Genomic DNA, 20811 nt, shown 5'->3' with positions numbered 1-20811 from the left:
TCCTCCCCAGGAATGCTTCAACTCACCTTATGGAACATCATTCTATTGTTTCCTCCCCAGGAATGCTTCAACTCACCTTATGGAACATCATTGTATTGTTTCCTCCCCAGGAATGCTTCAACTCACCTTATGGAACATAATTTTATTGTTTCCTCCCCAGGAATGCTTCAACTCACCTTATGGAACATCATTCTATTGTTTCCTCCCCAGGAATGCTTCAACTCACCTTATGGAACATCATTCTATTGTTTCCTCCCCAGGAATGCTTCAACTCACCTTATGGAACATCATTGTATTGTTTCCTCCCCAGGAATGCTTCAACTCACCTTATGGAACATAATTCTATTGTTTCCTCCCCAGGAATGCTTCAACTCACCTTATGGAACATCATTCTATTGTTTCCTCCCCAGGAATGCTTCAACTCACCTTATGGAACATCATTCTATTGTTTCCTCCCCAGGAATGCTTCAACTCACCTTATGGAACATCATTCTATTGTTTCCTCCCCAGGAATGCTTCAACTCACCTTATGGAACATCATTGTATTGTTTCCTCCCCAGGAATGCTTCAACTCACCTTATGGAACATCATTCTATTGTTTCCTCCCCAGGAATGCTTCAACTCACCTTATGGAACATCATTCTATTGTTTCCTCCCCAGGAATGCTTCAACTCACCTTATGGAACATCATTCTATTGTTTCCTCCCCAGGAATGCTTCAACTCACCTTATGGAACATCATTCTATTGTTTCCTCCCCAGGAATGCTTCAACTCACCTTATGGAACATCATTCTATTGTTTCCTCCCCAGGAATGCTTCAACTCACCTTATGGAACATCATTCTATTGTTTCCTCCCCAGGAATGCTTCAACTCACCTTATGGAACATCATTCTATTGTTTCCTCCCCAGGAATGCTTCAACTCACCTTATGGAACATCATTCTATTGTTTCCTCCCCAGGAATGCTTCAACTCACCTTATGGAACATCATTCTATTGTTTCCTCCCCAGGAATGCTTCAACTCACCTTATGGAACATCATTCTATTGTTTCCTCCCCAGGAATGCTTCAACTCACCTTATGGAACATCATTCTATTGTTTCCTCCCCAGGAATGCTTCAACTCACCTTATGGAACATCATTCTATTGTTTCCTCCCCAGGAATGCTTCAACTCACCTTATGGAACATCATTCTATTGTTTCCTCCCCAGGAATGCTTCAACTCACCTTATGGAACATCATTCTATTGTTTCCTCCCCAGGAATGCTTCAACTCACCTTATGGAACATCATTCTATTGTTTCCTCCCCAGGAATGCTTCAACTCACCTTATGGAACATCATTCTATTGTTTCCTCCCCAGGAATGCTTCAACTCACCTTATGGAACATCATTCTATTGTTTCCTCCCCAGGAATGCTTCAACTCACCTTATGGAACATCATTGTATTGTTTCCTCCCCAGGAATGCTTCAACTCACCTTATGGAACATCATTCTATTGTTTCCTCCCCAGGAATGCTTCAACTCACCTTATGGAACATCATTCTATTGTTTCCTCCCCAGGAATGCTTCAACTCACCTTATGGAACATCATTCTATTGTTTCCTCCCCAGGAATGCTTCAACTCACCTTATGGAACATCATTCTATTGTTTCCTCCCCAGGAATGCTTCAACTCACCTTATGGAACATCATTGTATTGTTTCCTCCCCAGGAATGCTTCAACTCACCTTATGGAACATAATTTTATTGTTTCCTCCCCAGGAATGCTTCAACTCACCTTATGGAACATCATTCTATTGTTTCCTCCCCAGGAATGCTTCAACTCACCTTATGGAACATCATTCTATTGTTTCCTCCCCAGGAATGCTTCAACTCACCTTATGGAACATCATTGTATTGTTTCCTCCCCAGGAATGCTTCAACTCACCTTATGGAACATAATTCTATTGTTTCCTCCCCAGGAATGCTTCAACTCACCTTATGGAACATCATTCTATTGTTTCCTCCCCAGGAATGCTTCAACTCACCTTATGGAACATCATTCTATTGTTTCCTCCCCAGGAATGCTTCAACTCACCTTATGGAACATCATTCTATTGTTTCCTCCCCAGGAATGCTTCAACTCACCTTATGGAACATCATTGTATTGTTTCCTCCCCAGGAATGCTTCAACTCACCTTATGGAACATCATTCTATTGTTTCCTCCCCAGGAATGCTTCAACTCACCTTATGGAACATCATTCTATTGTTTCCTCCCCAGGAATGCTTCAACTCACCTTATGGAACATCATTCTATTGTTTCCTCCCCAGGAATGCTTCAACTCACCTTATGGAACATCATTCTATTGTTTCCTCCCCAGGAATGCTTCAACTCACCTTATGGAACATCATTCTATTGTTTCCTCCCCAGGAATGCTTCAACTCACCTTATGGAACATCATTCTATTGTTTCCTCCCCAGGAATGCTTCAACTCACCTTATGGAACATCATTCTATTGTTTCCTCCCCAGGAATGCTTCAACTCACCTTATGGAACATCATTCTATTGTTTCCTCCCCAGGAATGCTTCAACTCACCTTATGGAACATCATTGTATTGTTTCCTCCCCAGGAATGCTTCAACTCACCTTATGGAACATCATTCTATTGTTTCCTCCCCAGGAATGCTTCAACTCACCTTATGGAACATCATTCTATTGTTTCCTCCCCAGGAATGCTTCAACTCACCTTATGGAACATCATTCTATTGTTTCCTCCCCAGGAATGCTTCAACTCACCTTATGGAACATCATTCTATTGTTTCCTCCCCAGGAATGCTTCAACTCACCTTATGGAACATCATTGTATTGTTTCCTCCCCAGGAATGCTTCAACTCACCTTATGGAACATAATTTTATTGTTTCCTCCCCAGGAATGCTTCAACTCACCTTATGGAACATCATTCTATTGTTTCCTCCCCAGGAATGCTTCAACTCACCTTATGGAACATCATTCTATTGTTTCCTCCCCAGGAATGCTTCAACTCACCTTATGGAACATCATTGTATTGTTTCCTCCCCAGGAATGCTTCAACTCACCTTATGGAACATAATTCTATTGTTTCCTCCCCAGGAATGCTTCAACTCACCTTATGGAACATCATTCTATTGTTTCCTCCCCAGGAATGCTTCAACTCACCTTATGGAACATCATTCTATTGTTTCCTCCCCAGGAATGCTTCAACTCACCTTATGGAACATCATTCTATTGTTTCCTCCCCAGGAATGCTTCAACTCACCTTATGGAACATCATTGTATTGTTTCCTCCCCAGGAATGCTTCAACTCACCTTATGGAACATCATTGTATTGTTTCCTCCCCAGGAATGCTTCAACTCACCTTATGGAACATCATTCTATTGTTTCCTCCCCAGGAATGCTTCAACTCACCTTATGGAACATCATTCTATTGTTTCCTCCCCAGGAATGCTTCAACTCACCTTATGGAACATCATTCTATTGTTTCCTCCCCAGGAATGCTTCAACTCACCTTATGGAACATCATTCTATTGTTTCCTCCCCAGGAATGCTTCAACTCACCTTATGGAACATCATTCTATTGTTTCCTCCCCAGGAATGCTTCAACTCACCTTATGGAACATCATTCTATTGTTTCCTCCCCAGGAATGCTTCAACTCACCTTATGGAACATCATTCTATTGTTTCCTCCCCAGGAATGCTTCAACTCACCTTATGGAACATCATTCTATTGTTTCCTCCCCAGGAATGCTTCAACTCACCTTATGGAACATCATTCTATTGTTTCCTCCCCAGGAATGCTTCAACTCACCTTATGGAACATCATTCTATTGTTTCCTCCCCAGGAATGCTTCAACTCACCTTATGGAACATCATTCTATTGTTTCCTCCCCAGGAATGCTTCAACTCACCTTATGGAACATCATTCTATTGTTTCCTCCCCAGGAATGCTTCAACTCACCTTATGGAACATCATTCTATTGTTTCCTCCCCAGGAATGCTTCAACTCACCTTATGGAACATCATTCTATTGTTTCCTCCCCAGGAATGCTTCAACTCACCTTATGGAACATCATTCTATTGTTTCCTCCCCAGGAATGCTTCAACTCACCTTATGGAACATCATTCTATTGTTTCCTCCCCAGGAATGCTTCAACTCACCTTATGGAACATCATTCTATTGTTTCCTCCCCAGGAATGCTTCAACTCACCTTATGGAACATCATTCTATTGTTTCCTCCCCAGGAATGCTTCAACTCACCTTATGGAACATCATTCTATTGTTTCCTCCCCAGGAATGCTTCAACTCACCTTATGGAACATCATTCTATTGTTTCCTCCCCAGGAATGCTTCAACTCACCTTATGGAACATCATTCTATTGTTTCCTCCCCAGGAATGCTTCAACTCACCTTATGGAACATAATTCTATTGTTTCCTCCCCAGGAATGCTTCAACTCACCTTATGGAACATAATTCTATTGTTTCCTCCCCAGGAATGCTTCAACTCACCTTATGGAACATCATTCTATTGTTTCCTCCCCAGGAATGCTTCAACTCACCTTATGGAACATCATTCTATTGTTTCCTCCCCAGGAATGCTTCAACTCACCTTATGGAACATAATTCTATTGTTTCCTCACCAGGAATGCTTCAACTCACCTTATGGAACATCATTCTATTGTTTCCTCCCCAGGAATGCTTCAACTCACCTTATGGAACATCATTCTATTGTTTCCTCACCAGGAATGCTTCAACTCACCTTATGGAACATCATTCTTTGCTGCCTACGCTGAGAACATCCCTGGACAGTCCACTCAGCTGCTGGCTCAGGCTGCTAAGCACAACAACATCTACCTGGTGGGAGGTGAGGAGCTCAAAACTCACCTCATCACGTTTAATAATACTTCTTATTTATACTAATACTTCTTATTTATACTAACTACTAATACTTCTTATTTCTACTAATACTTCTTATTTATACTAATACTTCTTATTTCTACTAACTACTAATACTTCTTATTTCTACTAATACTTCTTATTTCTACTAATACTTCTTATTTATACTAATACTTCTTATTTCTACTAACTACTAATACTTCTTATTTCTACTAATACTTCTTATTTCTACTAATACTTCTTATTTATACTAATACTTCTTATTTATACTAACTACTAATACTTCTTATTTCTACTAATACTTCTTATTTCTACTAATACTTCTTATTTCTACTAACTACTAATACTTCTTATTTCTACTAATACTTCTTATTTCTACTAACTACTAATACTTCTTATTTCTACTAATACTTCTTACTTCTACTAACTACTAATACTTCTTATTTCTACCAACTATAATACTTCTTATTTCTACTAACTACTAATACTTCTTATTTCTACTAATACTTCTTACTTCTACTAACTACTAATACTTCTTATTTCTACTAACTACTAACACTTCTTATTTCTACTAATATTTCTTATTTCTACTAATACTTCTTATTTCTACTAACTACTATACTTAGTATTGCTAATAACTACTAATAATTATTATTTCTACTAACTAATAATACTTCTTATTTCTACTAATTACTAATACTTCTTATTTCTACTAACTACTAATACTTCTTATTTCTACTAATATTTCTTATTTCTACTAATACTTCTTATTTCTACTAATACTTTGTATTTCTACTAACTACGAATACTTCTTATTTCTACTAACTACTAATACTTCTTATTTCTACTAACTACTAATACTTCGTATTTCTACTAACTACTAATACTTCTTATTTCTTCTAACTACCAATACTTCTTATTTCTACTAACTACCAATACTTCTTATTTCTACTAACTACTAATACCTATTATTTCTACTTACTACTAATACTTATTTCTACTAACATACTTTGTATTGCTCCTAACTAGTAATACTTCTTATTTCTACTAACTACTAATACTTATTATTTCTACCAACTATAATACTTCTTATTTCTACTAACTACTAATACTTTTTAGTTATACTAACTACTAATACTTATTAATACTAACTATCATACTTCTCTTTTCCACTAACTATTAATAATTATTATTTCTACCAACTATAATACTTCTTATTTTTACCAACTATAATACTTCTTATTTCTACTAACTACTAATACTTCTTAGTTCTACTATCTACTAATACTTCTTATTTCCACTAACTACTAATACTTATTTCTACTAACAATAATACTTCTTATTTCCACTAACTATTAATACTTATTTCTACTAACTATAATACTTCTTATTTCCACTAACTACTAATACTTATTTCTACTAGCTATAATACTTCTTATTTCCACTAACTATTAATACTTATTTCTAACTATAATACTTCTTATTTCCACTAACTACTAATACTTATTTCTACTAACTATAATACTTCTTATTTCCACTAACTACTAATACTTATTTCTACTAACTATAATACTTCTTATTTCCACTAACTACTAATACTTATTTCTACTAACTATAATACTTCTTATTTCCACTAACTACTAATACTTATTTCTACTAACTATAATACTTCTTATTTCCACTAACTACTAATACTTATTTCTACTAACTATAATACTTCTTATTTCCACTAACTATTAATAATTATTATTTCTACTAACTACTAATACTTTTTATTTCTACCAACTACTAATACTTCTTATTTCTACTAACTACAATACTTCTTATTTCTACTACCTATAATACTTCTTAGTTGCACTAACTACTAACAGTTATTATTTCTACTAATTATAATACTTATTATTTTTACTAACTGCTAATACTTATTTATACTAACTATAATATTTTTTTATTTCTACTAACTAATAATACTTATTTGTACTAACTATAATACTTCTTATTTCTACTAACTATAATACTTTTTATTTCTACTGTTGTGGCTTGTGCAGCCCTTTGAGACACTCGTGATTTAGGGCTGTATAAATACACTTTGATTGATTGATTGAACTACTAATAGTTATTATTTCTACTAACTTAGACTTCCTTTTTATTGTCATTCAAATTTGAACTTTACAGTACAGATAAGAACTATAATACTTCTTAGTTTACTAACTACTAATAGTTATTATTTCTACACTGACTATAATACTTCTTATGTTTATTAATTACTAATGATTGTTATCACTGTTAACTACTAATACTTTCTATTTCTTCTTATAACTAACACTAGCATAGCTATGTGAGCTACATGCTAACATTACATTTTAACATCATGCCAGGTTAGTAACACTAGCATAGCTATGTGAGCTGCATGCTAACATGACATTTCAACATCTTGCTAGTTAACAACACTAGCGTAGCTATGTGAGCTACATGCTAACATTACATTTTAACATCATGCTAGGTTAGCAACACTAGCATAGCTATGTGAGCTACATGCTAACCTTACATTTTAACATCATGCTAGGTTAGCAACACTAGCATAGCTATGTGAGCTGCATGCTAACATTATATATTTTAACATCATGTTAGGTTAGCAACACTAGCATAGCTATGTGAGCTGCATGCTAACATTATATATTTTAACATCATGTTAGGTTAACAACATTAGCACAGCTATGTGAGCTACTTGCTAACCTTACATTTTAACATCATGCTAGGTTAGCAACACTTGCATAGCTATGTGAGCTACATGCTAACATTATATATTTTAACATCATGTTAGGTTAACAACATTAGCAGAGCTATGTGAGCTACTTGCTAACCTTACATTTTAACATCATGCTAGGTTAGCAAAGCTAGCATAACTATGTGAACTACATGCTAACATTATATTTTGACACCATGCCAGGTTATCAACACTAGCATAGCTATGTGAGCTACATGCTAACATTACATTTTAACACCATGCTAGGTTAGCAACACTAGAATAACTACGTGAGCTACATGCTAACATTATATTTTAACACCATGTTAGGTTAACAACATTAGCATAGCTATGTGAGCTACTTGCTAACCTTACATTTTAATATCATGCTAGGTTAGCGGAGCTAGCATAGCTATGTGAGCTACATGCTAACATTACATTTTAACACCCTGCTAGGTTAGCAACACTAGCATAGCTATGTGAACTACATGCTAATATTACTTTTTCACATCACATTACGTAAGCACCACTAGCATCGCTATGTGAGCTACATGCTAACATTATAGTTTAACACCATGCTAGGTTAGCAACACTAGCATAGCTATGTGAGCTACATGCTAACATTATATTTTAACACCATGCTAGGTTAGCAACACTAGCATGGCTATGTGAGCTACATGCTAACATTACATTTTAACATCCTGCTAGGTCAGCAACACTAGCATAGCTATGTGAGCTACATGCTAACATGACATCATGATGACATAATAGTATCAACACGTGCTAAAAGGTGCAAAGGAATGAGTACTTCCTGCTTGCAGGCTCCATCCCAGAGGAGGATGCTGGCAAGTTGTACAACAGCTGTGTGGTGTTTGGACCTGATGGACACATCCTGCTCAAGCACAGGAAGGTACACACACATCATATTTGTCACACACTTCACATTTGTCACACACATCACATTTGTCACAGAAAGTCCTCTTCAATAATCTTTACGTCTGCCAAGATCCATCTCTTTGACATCGACATCCCAGGCAAGATCTGCTTCCAGGAGTCTGAAACTCTGAGTCCTGGCAACACTTTGTCCACCTTTGACACACGTGTGTGACCTGCTCTCATCTTTGTCTATGTGTCGTGTTAATATTTGTGTGTGTGTCGTGCTGATATTTGTGTATGTGTCGTGTTGATATTTGTGTATGTGTCGTGTTAATATTTGTGTATGTGTCGTGTTGATATTTGTGTATGTGTCATGTTGATATTTGTGTATGTGTCGTGTTGATATTTGTGTATGTGTCGTGTTATTTGTGTGTCATGTTGATATTTGTGTATGTGTCGTGTTTATATTTGTGTATATGTCGTGTTAATATTTGTGTAAATGTTGTGTTAATATTTATTAATGTGTCGTGTTAATATTTGTGTATGTGTCGTGTTAATATTTGTATGTGTTGTGTTAATATTTGTGTAAATTTTGTGTTAATATTTGTGTATGTGTCGTGTTAATATTTGTGTAAATGTTGTGTTAATATTTATGTATGTGTCGTGTTAATATTTGTGTACGTGTCGTGTTATTTGTGTAAATGTTGTGTTAATATTTGTGTATGTGTTGTGTTAATATTTGTGTAAATGTTGTGTTAATATTTTTGTATGTGTCGTGGTAATATTTGTGTATGTGTTGTGGTGATTTTTTGTATGTGTTGTGTTAATATTTGTGTATGTGTTGTGGTGATTTTTTTGTATGTGTCGTGTTATTTGTGTATGTGTTGTGGTGATTTTTTGTTTGTGTTGTGTTAATATTTGTGTATGTGTTGTGGTGATTTTTTTGTATGTGTCGTGTTAATATTTGTGTATGTGTTGTGGTGATTTTTTTGTATGTGTCGTGGTGATTTTTTGTACGTGTCGTGTTAATATTTTTGTACGTGTTGTGATTTTTTTGTATGTGTCATGTTACTATTTGTGTATGTGTTGTGGTGATTTTTTTCGTATGTGTCGTGTTAGTTGTGTATGTGTTGTGGTGATTTTTTGTATGTGTCGTGTTAATATTTGTGTATGTGTTGTGGTGATTTTTTTGTATGTGTCGTGTTGATATTTGTGTATGTGTTGTGGTGATTTTTTTGTATGTGTGGTGTAAATATTTGTGAATGTGTCGTGTTATTTGTGTATGTGTTGTGGTGATTTTTTTGTATGTGTCGTGTTAATATTTGTGTATGTGTTGTGGTGATTTTTTGCATGTGTCGTGTTAATATTTGTGTATGTGTTGTGATTTTTTGTATGTGTCGTGTTAATATTTGTGTATGTGTTGTGGTGATTTTTTTGTATGTGTGGTGTTAATATTTGTGAATGTGTCGTGTTATTTGTGTATGTGTTGTGGTGATTTTTTGTATGTGTCGTGTTAATATTTGTGTATGTGTTGTGATTTTTTGTATGTGTCGTGTTAATATTTGTGTATGTGTTGTGGTGATTTTTTTGTATGTGTCGTGTTAATATTTGTGAATGTGTTGTGATTTTTTGTATGTGTCGTGTTAATATTTGTGTATGTGTTGTGGTGATTTTTTTGTATGTGTCGTGTTAATATTTGTGAATGTGTCGTGTTATTTGTGTATGTGTTGTGGTGATTTTTTGTATGTGTCGTGTTAATATTTGTGTATGTGTTGTGATTTTTTTGTATGTGTCGTGTTAATATTTGTGTATGTGTTGTGGTGATTTTTTGTATGTTTCATGTTAATATTTGTGTATGTGTTGTAGTGATTTTTTTGTATGTGTCGTGTTAATATTTGTGAATGTGTCGTGTTATTTGTGTATGTGTTGTGGTGATTTTTTGTATGTGTCGTGTTAATATTTGTGTATGTGTTGTGGTGATTTTTTGCATGTGTCGTGTTAATATTTGTGTATGTGTTGTGGTGATTTTTGTATGTGTCGTGTTAATATTTGTGTATGTGTTGTGGTGATTTTTTTGTATGTGTCGTGTTAATATTTGTGAATGTGTCGTGTTATTTGTGTATGTGTTGTGGTGATTTTTTGTATGTGTCGTGTTAATATTTGTGTATGTGTTGTGATTTTTTGTATGTGTCGTGTTAATATTTGTGTATGTGTTGTGGTGATTTTTTTGTATGTGTCGTGTTAATATTTGTGAATGTGTTGTGATTTTTTGTATGTGTCGTGTTAATATTTGTGTATGTGTTGTGGTGATTTTTTTGTATGTGTCGTGTTAATATTTGTGTATGTGTTGTGGTGATTTTTTGTATGTTTCATGTTAATATTTGTGTATGTGTTGTAGTGATTTTTTTGTATGTGTCGTGTTAATATTTGTGAATGTGTCGTGTTATTTGTGTATGTGTTGTGGTGATTTTTTGTATGTGTCGTGTTAATATTTGTGTATGTGTTGTGGTGATTTTTTGCATGTGTCGTGTTAATATTTGTGTATGTGTCATGTTGATATTTGTGTATGTGTCGTGTTGATATTTGTGTATGTGTCGTGTTATTTGTGTGTCATGTTGATATTTGTGTATGTGTCGTGTTTATATTTGTGTATATGTCGTGTTAATATTTGTGTAAATGTTGTGTTAATATTTATTAATGTGTCGTGTTAATATTTGTGTATGTGTCGTGTTAATATTTGTATGTGTTGTGTTAATATTTGTGTAAATTTTGTGTTAATATTTGTGTATGTGTCGTGTTAATATTTGTGTAAATGTTGTGTTAATATTTATGTATGTGTCGTGTTAATATTTGTGTACGTGTCGTGTTATTTGTGTAAATGTTGTGTTAATATTTGTGTATGTGTTGTGTTAATATTTGTGTAAATGTTGTGTTAATATTTTTGTATGTGTCGTGGTAATATTTGTGTATGTGTTGTGGTGATTTTTTGTATGTGTTGTGTTAATATTTGTGTATGTGTTGTGGTGATTTTTTTGTATGTGTCGTGTTATTTGTGTATGTGTTGTGGTGATTTTTTGTTTGTGTTGTGTTAATATTTGTGTATGTGTTGTGGTGATTTTTTTGTATGTGTCGTGTTAATATTTGTGTATGTGTTGTGGTGATTTTTTTGTATGTGTCGTGGTGATTTTTTGTACGTGTCGTGTTAATATTTTTGTACGTGTTGTGATTTTTTTGTATGTGTCATGTTACTATTTGTGTATGTGTTGTGGTGATTTTTTTCGCATGTGTCGTGTTAGTTGTGTATGTGTTGTGGTGATTTTTTGTATGTGTCGTGTTAATATTTGTGTATGTGTTGTGGTGATTTTTTTGTATGTGTCGTGTTAATATTTGTGTATGTGTTGTGGTGATTTTTTTGTATGTGTGGTGTAAATATTTGTGAATGTGTCGTGTTATTTGTGTATGTGTTGTGGTGATTTTTTTGTATGTGTCGTGTTAATATTTGTGTATGTGTTGTGGTGATTTTTTGCATGTGTCGTGTTAATATTTGTGTATGTGTTGTGATTTTTTGTATGTGTCGTGTTAATATTTGTGTATGTGTTGTGGTGATTTTTTTGTATGTGTGGTGTTAATATTTGTGAATGTGTCGTGTTATTTGTGTATGTGTTGTGGTGATTTTTTGTATGTGTCGTGTTAATATTTGTGTATGTGTTGTGATTTTTTGTATGTGTCGTGTTAATATTTGTGTATGTGTTGTGGTGATTTTTTTGTATGTGTTGTGTTAATATTTGTGAATGTGTTGTGATTTTTTGTATGTGTCGTGTTAATATTTGTGTATGTGTTGTGGTGATTTTTTTGTATGTGTCGTGTTAATATTTGTGAATGTGTCGTGTTATTTGTGTATGTGTTGTGGTGATTTTTTGTATGTGTCGTGTTAATATTTGTGTATGTGTTGTGATTTTTTTGTATGTGTCGTGTTAATATTTGTGTATGTGTTGTGGTGATTTTTTGTATGTTTCATGTTAATATTTGTGTATGTGTTGTAGTGATTTTTTTGTATGTGTCGTGTTAATATTTGTGAATGTGTCGTGTTATTTGTGTATGTGTTGTGGTGATTTTTTGTATGTGTCGTGTTAATATTTGTGTATGTGTTGTGGTGATTTTTTGCATGTGTCGTGTTAATATTTGTGTATGTGTTGTGGTGATTTTTGTATGTGTCGTGTTAATATTTGTGTATGTGTTGTGGTGATTTTTTTGTATGTGTCGTGTTAATATTTGTGAATGTGTCGTGTTATTTGTGTATGTGTTGTGGTGATTTTTTGTATGTGTCGTGTTAATATTTGTGTATGTGTTGTGTTAATATTTGTGTAAATGTTGTGTTAATATTTATGTATGTGTCGTGTTAATATTTGTGTACGTGTTGTGTTAATATTTGTGTAAATGTTGTGTTAATATTTTTGTATGTGTCGTGGTAATATTTGTGTATGTGTTGTGGTGATTTTTTTGTATGTGTCGTGTTATTTGTGTATGTGTTGTGGTGATTTTTTGTTTGTGTTGTGTTAATATTTGTGTATGTGTTGTGGTGATTTTTTTGTATGTGTCGTGTTAATATTTGTGTATGTGTTGTGGTGATTTTTTTGTATGTGTCGTGGTGATTTTTTGTACGTGTCGTGTTAATATTTTTGTACGTGTTGTGATTTTTTTGTATGTGTCATGTTAATATTTGTGTATGTGTTGTGGTGATTTTTTTCGTATGTGTCGTGTTAGTTGTGTATGTGTTGTGGTGATTTTTTGTATGTGTCGTGTTAATATTTGTGTATGTGTTGTGGTGATTTTTTTGTATGTGTCGTGTTAATATTTGTGTATGTGTTGTGGTGATTTTTTTGTATGTGTCGTGTAAATATTTGTGAATGTGTCGTGTTATTTGTGTATGTGTCGTGGTGATTTTTTTGTATGTGTCGTGTTAATATTTGTGTATGTGTTGTGGTGATTTTTTTGCATGTGTCGTGTTAATATTTGTGTATGTGTTGTGATTTTTTGTATGTGTCGTGTTAATATTTGTGTATGTGTTGTGGTGATTTTTTTGTATGTGTGGTGTTAATATTTGTGAATGTGTCGTGTTATTTGTGTATGTGTTGTGGTGATTTTTTGTATGTGTCGTGTTAATATTTGTGTATGTGTTGTGATTTTTTGTATGTGTCGTGTTAATATTTGTGTATGTGTTGTGGTGATTTTTTTGTATGTGTCGTGTTAATATTTGTGAATGTGTTGTGATTTTTTGTATGTGTCGTGTTAATATTTGTGTATGTGTTGTGGTGATTTTTTTGTATGTGTCGTGTTAATATTTGTGAATGTGTCGTGTTATTTGTGTATGTGTTGTGGTGATTTTTTGTATGTGTCGTGTTAATATTTGTGTATGTGTTGTGATTTTTTTGTATGTGTCGTGTTAATATTTGTGTATGTGTTGTGGTGATTTTTTGTATGTTTCATGTTAATATTTGTGTATGTGTTGTAGTGATTTTTTTGTATGTGTCGTGTTAATATTTGTGAATGTGTCGTGTTATTTGTGTATGTGTTGTGGTGATTTTTTGTATGTGTCGTGTTAATATTTGTGTATGTGTTGTGGTGATTTTTTGCATGTGTCGTGTTAATATTTGTGTATGTGTTGTGGTGATTTTTGTATGTGTCGTGTTAATATTTGTGTATGTGTTGTGGTGATTTTTTTGTATGTGTCGTGTTAATATTTGTGAATGTGTCGTGTTATTTGTGTATGTGTTGTGGTGATTTTTTGTATGTGTCGTGTTAATATTTGTGTATGTGTTGTGATTTTTTTGTATGTGTCGTGTTAATATTTGTGTATGTGTTGTGGTGATTTTTGTATGTGTCGTGTTAATATTTGTGTATGTGTTGTGGTGATTTTTTTGTATGTGTCGTGTTAATATTTGTGAATGTGTCGTGTTATTTGTGTATGTGTTGTGGTGATTTTTTGTATGTGTCGTGTTAATATTTGTGTATGTGTTGTGATTTTTTTGTATGTGTCGTGTTAATATTTGTGTATGTGTTGTGGTGATTTTTTGTATGTTTCATGTTAATATTTGTGTATGTGTTGTAGTGATTTTTTTGTATGTGTCGTGTTAATATTTGTGAATGTGTCGTGTTATTTGTGTATGTGTTGTGGTGATTTTTTGTATGTGTCGTGTTAATATTTGTGTATGTGTTGTGGTGATTTTTTGCATGTGTCGTGTTAATATTTGTGTATGTGTTGTGGTGATTTTTGTATGTGTCGTGTTAATATTTGTGTATGTGTTGTGGTGATTTTTTTGTATGTGTCGTGTTAATATTTGTGAATGTGTCGTGTTATTTGTGTATGTGTTGTGGTGATTTTTTGTATGTGTCGTGTTAATATTTGTGTATGTGTTGTGATTTTTTTGTATGTGTCGGGTTAATATTTGTGTATGTGTTGTGGTGATTTTTGTATGTGTCGTGTTAATATTTGTGTATGTGTTGTGGTGATTTTTTTGTATGTGTCGTGTTAATATTTGTGAATGTGTCGTGTTATTTGTGTATGTGTTGTGGTGATTTTTTGTATGTGTCGTGTTAATATTTGTGTATGTGTTGTGATTTTTTTGTATGTGTCGTGTTAATATTTGTGTATGTGTTGTGGTGATTTTTTTGTATGTGTCGTGTTAATATTTGTGTATGTGTTGTAGTGATTTTTTTGTATGTGTCGTGTTAATATTTGTGTATTTGTTGTGGTGATTTTTTTGTATGTGTCGTGTTAATATTTGTGTATGTGTCGTGTTAATATTTGTGTATGTGTCGTGTTAATATTTGTGTGTGTCGTGTTAATATTTGTGTATGTGTCGTGTTAATATTTGTATGTGTTGTGTTAATATTTGTGTGTGTGTCGTGTTAATATTTGTGTATTTGTCATGCTATTTGTGCATGCATCGTGTTAATATTTGTGTATGTGTCGTATTAATATTTGTGTGTGTGTCGTGTTAATATTTGTGTGTGTGTCGTGTTAATATTTGTGTGTGTGTTGTGTTAATATTTGTGTAAATGTTGTGTTAATATTTGTGTGTGTGTTGTGTTAATATTTGTGTGTGTGTTGTGTTAATATTTGTGTAAATGTTGTGTTAATATTTGTGTGTGTGTCGTGTTAATATTTGTGTGTGTGTCGTGTTAATATTTATGTAAATGTTGTGTTAATATTTGTGTAAATGTAGTGTTAATATTTGTGTACGTGTTGTGTTAATATTTGTGTAAATGTTGTGTTAATATTTGTGTGTGTGTCGTGTTAATATTTGTGTGTGTGTCGTGTTAATATTTGTGTAAATGTTGTTAATATTTGTGTATGTGTCATATGTGTCGTGTTAATATTTGTGTATGTGTCATATGTGTCGTGTTAATATTTGTGTGTGTGTTGTGTTAATATTTGTGTGTTGTGTTAATATTTGTGTATGTGTTGTGTTAATATTTGTGTATGTCATATGTGTCGTGTTAATATTTGTGTATTGTCATATGTGTCGTGTTAATATTTGTGTGTGTGTTGTGTTAATATTTGTGTGTGTGTTGTGTTAATATTTATTTGTGTGTTGTGTTAATATTTGTGTATGTGTCATATGTGTCGTGTTAATATTTGTGTATGTGTCATATGTGTCGTGTTAATATTTGTGTATGTGTCGTATTAATATTTGTGTGTGTGTCGTGTTAATATTTGTGTGTGTGTCGTGTTAATATTTGTGTGTGTGTTGTGTTAATATTTGTGTAAATGTTGTGTTAATATTTGTGTGTGTGTTGTGTTAATATTTGTGTAAATGTTGTGTTAATATTTGTGTGTGTGTCGTGTTAATATTTGTGTGTGTGTCGTGTTAATATTTATGTAAATGTTGTGTTAATATTTGTGTAAATGTAGTGTTAATATTTGTGTACGTGTTGTGTTAATATTTGTGTAAATGTTGTGTTAATATTTGTGTGTGTGTCGTGTAAATATATGTGTGTGTGTCGTGATAATATTTGTGTAAATGTTGTTAATATTTGTGTATGTGTCATATGTGTCGTGTTAATATTTGTGTATGTGTCATATGTGTCGTGTTAATATTTGTGTATGTGTCATATGTGTCGTGTTAATATTTGTGTGTGTTGTGTTAATATTTGTGTGTGTGTTGTGTTAATATTTGTGTATGTGTCATATGTGTCGTGTTAATATTTGTGTATTGTCATATGTGTCGTGTTAATATTTGTGTGTGTGTTGTGTTAATATTTGTGTGTGTTGTGTTAATATTTGTGTATGTGTCATATGTGTCGTGTTAATATTTGTGTATGTGTCATATGTGTCGTGTTAATATTTGTGTATGTGTCATATGTGTCGTGTTAATATTTGTGTATGTGTCATATGTGTCGTGTTAATATTTGTGTGTGTGTTGTGTTAATATTTGTGTATGTGTCATATGTGTCGTGTTAATATTTGTGTGTGTGTTGTGTTAATATTTGTGTAAATGTTGGGTTAATATTTGTGTGTGTGTTGTGTTAATATTTGTGTGTGTGTTGTGTTAATATTTGTGTGTGTGTTGTGTTAATATTTGTGTGTGTGTGTGTATTATCAGCCTTCTGCAAAGTGGGAGTGGGCATATGTTACGACATGAGGTTTGCTGAGCTGGCACAACTCTACAGCAGGAAGGGTGAGTCTTTTTCCCTCTCTTCTGTTGGTCACCTGTTGCTAGGCAGACTCCATCACTTGTTGCTAGGCAGACTCCATCACTTGTTGCTAGGCAGACTCCATCACTTGTTGCTAGGCAGACTTCATCACTTGTTGCAGATACAGGTTTAAGAAATCATTTCAGAGGTATACATGAACAATGGAGATCTCAGAGCGTTCAATCATCACTACTGGACTGTTTGGTTTGTCTTGGAAGACGTTTTGCCGCTTGAAGTGGGCGGAGCCTGGTGGTTAAAACTGTTCCACGCCATCAGCCATCAAACTGTCAATACTTCACTTCTAATGATGCGCTGTCTTTCCTAACTGACATGAAAGTTAAAAGTGGATGTTGATACCAACTGCAGTGGCGCCATGTGGGCGGAGCTTTTGTGCTGTTACACTCTTTAGGTTACTATAAAATACATTTTCTGACGTGTGACGTCATCCAACTTGCATGCAGAATGAATGTTGGGTGTTTAGATAAACAGTGCCCCCTGCTGGGTGTGTGTGAGAAGTGTCACGGTTGGTCCTCAGGGTGTCAGCTGCTGGTCTACCCAGGAGCCTTCAACATGACCACAGGCCCCGCCCACTGGGAGCTCCTGCAGAGGGCCAGGTGAGGCTCGGATATATAGATATTTTTTTATTATTAGTTTTTAGGAATTTCAACAGACTGCAGAGTTTTGAGCTGTGGTTGTCTCTGCAGGGCGCTGGACAACCAGGTGTACGTGGCCACCGCATCACCTGCCAGAGACCAGAGCTCCTCCTACGTGGCCTGGGGTCACAGCGGTGTGGTGAACCCCTGGTAAGCACATCTGAAATATGATTACTTTATTACTAACTTATACCTTTCTCTGGTCTAAAGCAGCACTATAAAATTGCTTTATTAATGACACAATCGTTAGCAACACTTGCATAGCTATGTGAGCTACATGCTAACATTACATTTTAACATCATGCTAGGTTAACAATACTAGCATAGCTATGTGAGCTACATGCTAACATTATATTTTAACATCATGCTAGGTTAACAACACTATCATATCTATGTGAGCTACCTGCTAACATTATATTTCAACATCATGCTAGGTTAACAACACTAGCACAGCTATGGGAGCTACATGCTAACATTATATTTCAACATCATGCTAGGTTAACAACACTACCATATCTATGGGAGCTACATGCTAACATTATATTTCAACATCATGCTAGGTTAACAACACTACCATATCTATGGGAGCTACATGCTAACATTATATTTCAACATCATGCTAGGTTAACAACACTAGCATATCTATGTGAGCTACATGCTTACATTACATTTTAACGTCAGGCTAAGTCAGCAACATTGACATAGCTATGTGAGCTACATGATTACATTACATTTTATCATTCTGCTAACATTACATTTTATCATTCTGCTAGCATAGCCCTGTGAGCTTTACACTAATATTACTTTTTAACATGATAATAGTTTATATCAGTAATTGACAGATGTCAGAGCTCCATTTTTTATAATATTGTAAAGACTTGACCACGTTGATACTATACATTACATAATATAGTACATTGTACAGTACATAATATAGTACATTGTACAGTACATAATATAGTACATTGTAATACATAGTACATTGTAATATGTAGTACATTGTAATATGTAGTACATAATATAGTAGCTAATATAGTACATATTATAGTACATAATATAGTACCTTGTACAGTACATATTATAGTACATAATATAGTACCTTGTACAGTACATAATATAGTATCTTGTACAGCACAGTACATTGTATAGTAGATAATATAGTACATTGTAATATATAGTACATAGTACAGTACATAATATAGTACATTGTAATACATAGTATATTGTACAGTACATGATATAGTACATTGTACAGTAGATAATATATTACATAGTACAGTACATAATGTAGTACATTGTAATATATAATACATTGTACAGTACATAATATAGTACATTGTAATACATAGTACATAATATAGTAGTTAATATAGTACATATAGTACATAATATAATATATAGTTACAGTACATAATATAGTATATAGTACACTGTACTACATAGTACATTCTAAAATGTAGTACATAATATAGTAGCTAATATAGTACATATTATAGTACATTGTACAGTACATAATATAGTACAGTGTAATACATAGCACATTCTAATATGTAGTACATAATATAGTAGCTAATATAGTACATATTATAGTACATTGTACAGTACATAATATAGTACATTGTACAGTAGATAATATAGTGTATTGTAATATATAGTACATAATATAGTACATTGTACAGTAGCTAATATAGTACATTGTACAGTACATAATATAGTACATTGTACAGTTGATAATAGAATACATTGTAATATATAGTACATTGTACAGTACATAATATAGTACATTGTACAGTCGATGATAGAGTACATTGTAATATATAGTACATAATATAGTACATTGTACAGTAGCTAATATAGTACATTGTACAGTACATAATATAGTACATTGTACAGTTGATGATAGAGTACATTGTAATATATAGTAGGTAATATAGCACATAGTACAGTATGTCCTGTAGGTGTCAGCGTGTTTCAAGTCCATGCCAACCTTCCAAATGAGTCCAGATAAAGAGCAGAATATTAGCTAATACATATAATAATATTAATTAATATAATAATAAAAAATGACTCCAGATAAAGAGAAGAATATTAGCTAATACATGTAATAATATTAATTAATATAATAATAAAAAATGAGTCCAGATAAAGAGCAGAATATTAGCTAATACATTTAATAATATTAATTTATATAATAATAAAAAATGAGTCCAGATAAAGAGCAGAATATTAGCTAATACATATAATAATATTAATTTATATAATAATAAAAAATGAGTCCAGATAAAGAGCAGAATATTAGCTAATACATTTAATAATATTAATTAATATAATAATAAAAAATGAGTCCAGATAAAGAGCAGAATATTAGCTAATACATTTAATAATATTAATTAATATAATAATAAAAAATGAGTCCAGATAAAGAGCAGAATATTAGGTAGAGTGTGACGCTGACCTCACGTCTGCCTACAGGGGAGAAGTTATGGTCCAGGCTGGATCGGAGGAGGCCGTCATCTACGCAGATATCGGTGAGATTCAACTTGGGCGTGCGGAAGAAGTCAAAAAGTGACTGACGCCCCTGCTGATTTCAGACCTGCAGTACTTGGCTGAGGTGCGACAGCAGATCCCAATCACAGCACAACGCCGCCATGACGTCTACACTGTGACGTCTGTGCCATGACGTCTACGCCGTGACGTGTACGCCGTGACGGCCATGACGTCTACACTGTGACGTCTACACTGTGACGTCTACGCCGTGACGTCTACACTACTACAGGAAAGTGCACACCTCGCCTTTTCTTCTCCTTGATTGACTGGAGCCAAGCTGCTCTCGCGTGATTACGAGCTGATATCTTATCCAAACCATGGTGTACATTTCAATAATCCATCAGCTGCAAGAAGACAATAAACTTTGTAGCACTTTTTC

At 33.6% G+C, this 20811-nt stretch overlaps 1 protein-coding gene across 1 annotated transcript in view; it reads left to right on the top strand.

The window, feature by feature from the left end:
• The window catches only part of nit2 (nitrilase family, member 2), a 23658-nt gene extending 2849 nt beyond the window's left edge, over positions 1-20809 (top strand). The window contains exons 3-10 of the mRNA XM_062039468.1: positions 4761-4881; positions 8481-8569; positions 8666-8759; positions 17142-17216; positions 17768-17846; positions 17937-18035; positions 20358-20413; positions 20477-20809. Of these exons, the coding sequence (XP_061895452.1) occupies positions 4761-4881; positions 8481-8569; positions 8666-8759; positions 17142-17216; positions 17768-17846; positions 17937-18035; positions 20358-20413; positions 20477-20565 (702 nt within the window). The 3' untranslated portion in view covers positions 20566-20809. The remainder of the gene's footprint in view (positions 1-4760; positions 4882-8480; positions 8570-8665; positions 8760-17141; positions 17217-17767; positions 17847-17936; positions 18036-20357; positions 20414-20476) is intronic.
• Positions 20810-20811: the final 2 nt, after the last annotated feature.

Source organism: Entelurus aequoreus, linkage group LG27 (genome assembly GCF_033978785.1).
Source record: "Entelurus aequoreus isolate RoL-2023_Sb linkage group LG27, RoL_Eaeq_v1.1, whole genome shotgun sequence".
Lineage (NCBI taxonomy): Eukaryota > Metazoa > Chordata > Actinopteri > Syngnathiformes > Syngnathidae > Entelurus > Entelurus aequoreus.
This window is presented reverse-complemented; position numbering and strand designations above follow the sequence as displayed.